The sequence below is a fragment of the Anabrus simplex genome, chromosome 3, assembly GCF_040414725.1.
Source record: "Anabrus simplex isolate iqAnaSimp1 chromosome 3, ASM4041472v1, whole genome shotgun sequence".
NCBI lineage: Eukaryota > Metazoa > Arthropoda > Insecta > Orthoptera > Tettigoniidae > Anabrus > Anabrus simplex.
In genome coordinates, this window is record NC_090267.1 from 359906360 (window position 1) to 359912597 (window position 6238).

Below are 6238 nucleotides of genomic sequence, written 5' to 3' on the forward strand. Positions count from 1 at the left end.
CCAAAGAATCCCAGTCTCCTCTTACGCATAGTATCTGTAATGGGTTCTAGCTCTTTGTACACGACTTTGTTAGGTATTAACCGCCACTGTCCATCTTTCTGGTATTTTTTGTTGATGCAGGTTCTTCCAATCCTCCTTTCAATTTTCTGAAGTCTGTCAGTCTTTGATTGTTTATTCAGGTAAAAGAGTGTTTCTGCTGCATATGTAGCTTCCGGTTTTATAACTGTGTTGTAGTGTTTTATTTTTGTATTTATTGATAGACATTTCTTTTTGTAGATATCCCATGTTAATTTTTGTGCTTTAGCTAATCTATTTGTTCTTATTTGGATTGAGATTTTTTCATTTAGGTTATGTGTTATTACTTCTCCAAGATATTTAAATTGAGTTACTATTTTGATTTTATTACCATTTATGGTGACTTCTTTTAGCTGTGTTGGTTTTTGGGGCATAATTTCTGTTTTTTCAAATGATATTTTGAGGCCAATTTTATTTGCAATGTTTGGAAGTTCTGATATCTGGGTTTTTGCTTCTTTTATGTCCACTGCTAGTAATGCTAAATCGTCAGCAAAACCCAGGCAATTTGTTTTGATTTTTTGGCCAATCTTTATTTTGGGGGGACATTTCCTAAACCATTCCCTCATTACCATTTCTAGAGCACAGTTAAATAATAGTGGTGAGAGCCCATCTCCCTGCCGTAGTCCAGTTTTAATTTCAAATGTCTCTGATGTTTCACCCCTAAACTTCACTTTTGATTTGGTGTTGGTGAGAGTCAATTTTATCATGTTTATTAATTTGGGGTGTAGTCCAAGGTGTCTTAAAATTTTAAACAGAGTTTCTCTATGGATGCAATCATAAGCTTTCTTGAAATCTACAAATGTTATCACCCTATCTCTGTTTCTTCTCCTGTTATAGTCCATTATCAACTTAAGACTCATGGTCTGATCAGGACAGCTCCTCCAGGGTCTGAAACCTCCTTGATATTCTCCTAGTTCTTTCTCAAGTTGTAAACTTATCCTATTAAGGATGATTATTGAAAATATTTTGTATGTTATGTCTAGGAGCGAGATTCCCCTGTAGTTATTAGGGTCGGTTTTGTCTCCTTTTTTGTGCAGTGGATGAATGAGGGCTGTTGTCCAGTGTTCTGGTAGTTCTTCTTTAATCCAGATAGAGACAAGTTGTTGATGGAGGGCAACTTTTGCTGATGTTCCTGCATATTTCCAGATTTCCGCAAAGGTCTGATCTTCTCCTGGCGCTTTGTAGTTTTTTAATTTATTCAGAGCTTGGTAGACTTTCTTTATTGTGGGGGGATTGATGTTCTCTGGTGATGTTTTTATCGGGGTGTTGGTGTCCAAATGAAGGAGTTCTGTGGGTTCCTCACAATTTAAAAGCTTGTTGAAATGTTTAGCCAGAATTTCTGCATTGTCTTTATTGTTATGGGCCAGCTTACCGTCTTCATCCTTCATCAGTAGGGCCGGGGGTTCATATTTTTGGAGCTGCTTTCTGAAGGTTTTGTAGTAGTCCCTTGATTGAGTTTTATTGAATTGTTCTTCAATTAACTGCAGGGTGTCCTTATGATGTTGTCTTTTTATTCTTCTTAAGACTTGGGTAGTTTCTTTTCTCTGTTTTACTAGCTTTTGATAGGATATTTCTGTTTTTTGGGACTCATATAATAGCCATGTCTGATGTCTTTTCTCCACTGTTTCATCACATTCACTGTTCCACCATTGGTGTTTTTTACGTGGTTTAATTGGAGCCAGGTCTTCTGCAATTTGTTTAAGGTTGTGTACGAAGTCTTCAAGTTTATCTGTGATTTTTATTTTTTCAGTTGCTTTCTGGTAATTTTTGTTGTTGATTAGCTGGGTAGGATCTATTTTTCTTTTAGTTTTAAGGGCTTGCTTTTGTTGTCTCCTCTGGGGAGTGAGTTTAATTTTAATTTTAACTGCATAGTGATCTGAACCTGTGTCTATTCCTCGGAGGACTTTGACGTTATAGATCTCTTTGTGGTGGTATTTGTCCATGCAGACGTGATCCAGTTGCCATTCTCCTTTAGTGTAGTCAGGGTGTTTCCATGTTTTGAGTTTTTGAGGTTTCCTCTTAAAACATGTAGATTTTGAGATTAAATTATGGTTTCTACACAGGTCAACTAGTCTCTCTCCATTTTTATTTGTTTTCTTGTGTGCTGGCCATTTTCCGATGATGTCACGGTATTTTCTTTCTCTGCCTAGTTGAGCGTTGAAGTCGCCTATTAATAATTTTATATGGTGTTTGGGGATGTTATCTATGGTCTGGTCCAATAGGTCCCAAAATTCTCCTGTTTCCTCCTGGTCTTTTGAGGAGTTTTTTATCATTAGTGGGAGCATGGGCATTTATTATAGTATAGATTTTATTAGATGCCTTTAAGGTGAGCGTTGAGAGTCGTGGAGACTGTGATCTGAATTCTTGAACTGAGCTTATTATTTTAATGCTAACCAAAATCCTGTTCCAAATTGTGGGACATTCTTCATCACTCTCTTCCCGGGTATACCTTTATAAAGTCTGTATCCTTGAGATTCCAAGGCATCCTGGTTAGTGTTTCTAATTTCCTGTAATCCCATTATCGTATACCTAATTTCATGTCCAAGTGTCTCTTGAGCATTAATCACGCGTCCACTTCCTTTATTTTTGTTATGCATAATGTTCTCACAGCACTTAAATACAAACTTAAATTATCTACTCTATTCCACTCTTTTATCACCCATCCAATAATTTTCGATCATTACCAGTCTGCTTTAACAATTCCTGCTGACTCTCACTCAATATTTTCCCTCTCACATGTTTTGTTTCTTTACATCGTACTAACAAATGAATGTCTTTCCTCACTTCACCACACAGTATACATAATGTATTATCCCTTTTCCAGGTTCATCCCTTGTTTTTGTATAAGCCCAAAATCCACCATAATAAACCTCTTCTTGCAGCTCTGTCTACATTACTAACATTTATCCTCGATACTTGGCTTATCCTATTAAAAATACTTAGGGTCGTTCTCCTCTGGCATTCCTCCATCTGACGTTGCATTTGGATATCCTTTACCCTCTTTATAATCAGTCACCAAAACCTTCTTCCCCTTTTATCCCAATCCTTATACCATATGTACCTCAGACCCAGCCTTTCCACATTCATTTTGACTTTCACCAGCCAGCTCTCCTCATACATACTTTTGATCTGGTACTGATAAGCAGTTTGTAGCAATATGCCACCTTCTCCTCTCTTTGATCTCATCCAGTAGTTAAGTACTCTCTTCATAATTTCCATTTCCATTTCCATTTACTCCCCAGAAATTACTATCGCCCCTGCGTTCGCTGTGCAGTCAAGGAGTCTCTATACACAGTATACACTACTTAATCAAAATTATCTGGACACTTACTCGAAACTGTCCTCTAAATGTTCCTCGGATATGCTGCCTATTAATACAGGGTGATTGGCATTATTGAAGTTTGAACTTTGCAAGGGAGAATGCCTACCAGGTTTCAGAATGTCTTCAGGGAAATGCAGACATTTCTTCCTGCAGCTTGTAGCAAGCATATGATATAAGCTTCATGTTGTCTGTATTGATGATTCCTTAATTCAGTCTATAATTCAAAGCATAGTTAGTGATGTGGGTCATAGGGGTCTGGAGTGAATTCACCATTTTAGTTCATCCCAGAGGTTTACAAAAGGATTGAGGTAGGGGCTGTGGCCAGGCCAGTCCATTTCCAGAACCTTATTGTCCACAAACCACTCACGAACAAACCCTGTTTTATGGGAGGGAGCATTATCATGTTGAAAAACATGGTTTCAACTCCAAATTAGCCCTCTACTGTACCTACTGAGCAAGTGGCCGTGCAGTCAGGGTCGTGCAACTGTGAGCTTACATTCAGGAGATGGTGGATTCGAAACCTTTTGTCGGCAGCCCTGAAGATGATTTTCCGTGGTTTCCCATTTTCACGCCAGGAAAATGCTGGGCTGTACCTTAATGAAGGCCACAGCTGCTGCTTCCTTTTCACTCGTAGGCCTTTTCTATCCCATCATAACCATAATACGTGTCTGTGTCATTGCGATGTAAAGCAAATTGTAAATTTAAAAAATAAAAATTTTAAAAAGTGAGTTCTAGAGTTCTACCATAGACAACATGCTGCTGGTCAGAATGTCGTATCCTTCCACCTTAAATCTGCTCTGTAGTATTACGAGAAGACCAAGTCATTTCTATGAAAAACACCTCCCCCACTCTGTCATCCCATCTTTACAAAATTGCACTGTGGACACTGTGGGGGGGGGATATTAATAATTTTCTCAGGTATATAGATGGAAATGAATGATATGTAGAAGGTCCCTCAGAATCTGTATTACTATGTTTTCTATTTTGCAGAATTGAATTTTCAAATTTTGAAGTAAAGTTAATGTCTGACTAGGGAGGGTGCCTCTTGCTCTGAATATTGTAAATATAACCACAGCTCATAATCGTAAAATTTATCTATCATATGAATATTTGGGATCTTTTCCCTGTTTTAAAATTATTGTTACCGAGTGAGTTAGCCTCCGAGAGGGGAAAGAAGCAGCAGCCGTGGCCTTCATTAAGATACAACCCCAGCATTTACTGGGCGTGAAAATGGGAAACCCTGGAAAATCGTCTTCCGGTCTGGCAACAAAGCGTTTGGAACCTACTATCTAGGGTCGTGCAGCTGTGAGCTTGCATTCGGGAGAGAGTGGGTTCAAATCCCACTGTCGGCAGCCCTGAAGATTTTAATTAAGGCCACGGCTGCTTCCTTCCCACTCCTAGTCCTTTCCTATCCCATCGTCGCCATAATGACCTATCTTTGTCGGTGCATCATAAAATAAATTGTAAAAAAGAAAAATCATTGTTATGATTTGTGTTTGATTATCGGTTTTTGTTCCACAGGAAAAGAGTAAACTGCCTAATGAAGCAACAGAGATGACTGGGTGTGTTTTTTGCTCTCCCTACTTCACTGTTCTGGTGGAGAAGCACCGTGCTGTATCACGACCTGCTGGCAGTAGAGCTCCTAGAGGTCGCAGTGGACGAGGACGAAGTAAAGGAAAACCAAGACCACCTAAAGATAAAATGGCACAACTGGCAGCGTACTTTGTTTGATGGACCTATTAACATACTTGATATTAAGGTGCAATACCGTGATCTCTGGTGAAGATCAGTTTTAATGCTTTAATTTATTTCACAATTTCAGTAATACCTGTGTTCAACTAATGGGAAAAGTGATAGCAAGTCTGTGCAGAATGTAATAACAATTGTATTTCTGTATGATTGTGTTCTACTGTGAAATCTGAGATTAAATCCTTTTGTCCCCGTGGTTGTAAAGTATGTAGCTGTAATTTTCCAATGTTATTTCTGTTCACATGTTGACGACTGGACAGCTTATTGATGGTTCTCATAGTGTGGACAGACCAAGAGTAACATATCTAGCATAAAATACAGGCTTGAGGAAAATATACAATGTTTATATTACTTGAGATAAATTGACACTTGCTGTATTATCTTAACCTTTGATACTAGTACTTCTTTTCGGAACATCAGATAAACTGTCGGCAAGCAGTTCATGAAATATTTTGTTACCCTGCAAGTGTTCATCTCCACTGCATGCCACTGACTATTCATTCTACGATACAAGGTATGGAATGGCAATGTTACACAGCCACATTATCAAAAGCAGAAAGTGTTGAGGGCAAAATATATAACAATTCAATTCTAAATATAGTCCTGTTGATCAGTAAGCAGTAGTAGCTCATAGCCATATCAGCCCACTTTCTGTCTGTTGGGAATGATGCATTCTTGTGAAATACTGTTCAAACCCCTTCCCACTGTCACAAATTGATACCCTCCACAGGAGACTGACCAGGTCTTTTTATGGATGTTCAGGTCCTCAGCCGGAATTGGTGGAAACCAGAGCATGTGAAATACATTAGTATAGCAATTAAGTAAGGAGGATTGTAACCAGAAGTGGAATTTGCTGAGCACTGGTCCGTGGTGCTAAAGTGGGATATAAAATCGTAATAATTTTCAAGTTGATTATTTGCTGTTTAAGGTTGCAATCTGTTCCGCATTCTTACTTGCGTTGACTCATGCCAGCTGTTTTCCCTGTATTGGGCGGCTCCATGTTTTTCTTCTGCCGTAATGCCAGGCGTAAAAGACGTAGGTGTGAATATAACCTGCACATAATGTAAGTAACAAAACTATGTATGTTTAACC

The 6238-nt window shown here is 38.6% G+C and overlaps 1 protein-coding gene across 1 annotated transcript in view; it reads left to right on the top strand.

The window, feature by feature from the left end:
* Positions 1–5353, top strand: part of Top3beta (topoisomerase 3-beta) — a 177236-nt gene extending 171883 nt beyond the window's left edge. The window contains exon 15 of the mRNA XM_067144503.2: positions 4919–5353. Within this exon, the coding sequence (XP_067000604.2) occupies positions 4919–5128 (210 nt within the window). The 3' untranslated portion in view covers positions 5129–5353. The remainder of the gene's footprint in view (positions 1–4918) is intronic.
* Positions 5354–6238: the final 885 nt, after the last annotated feature.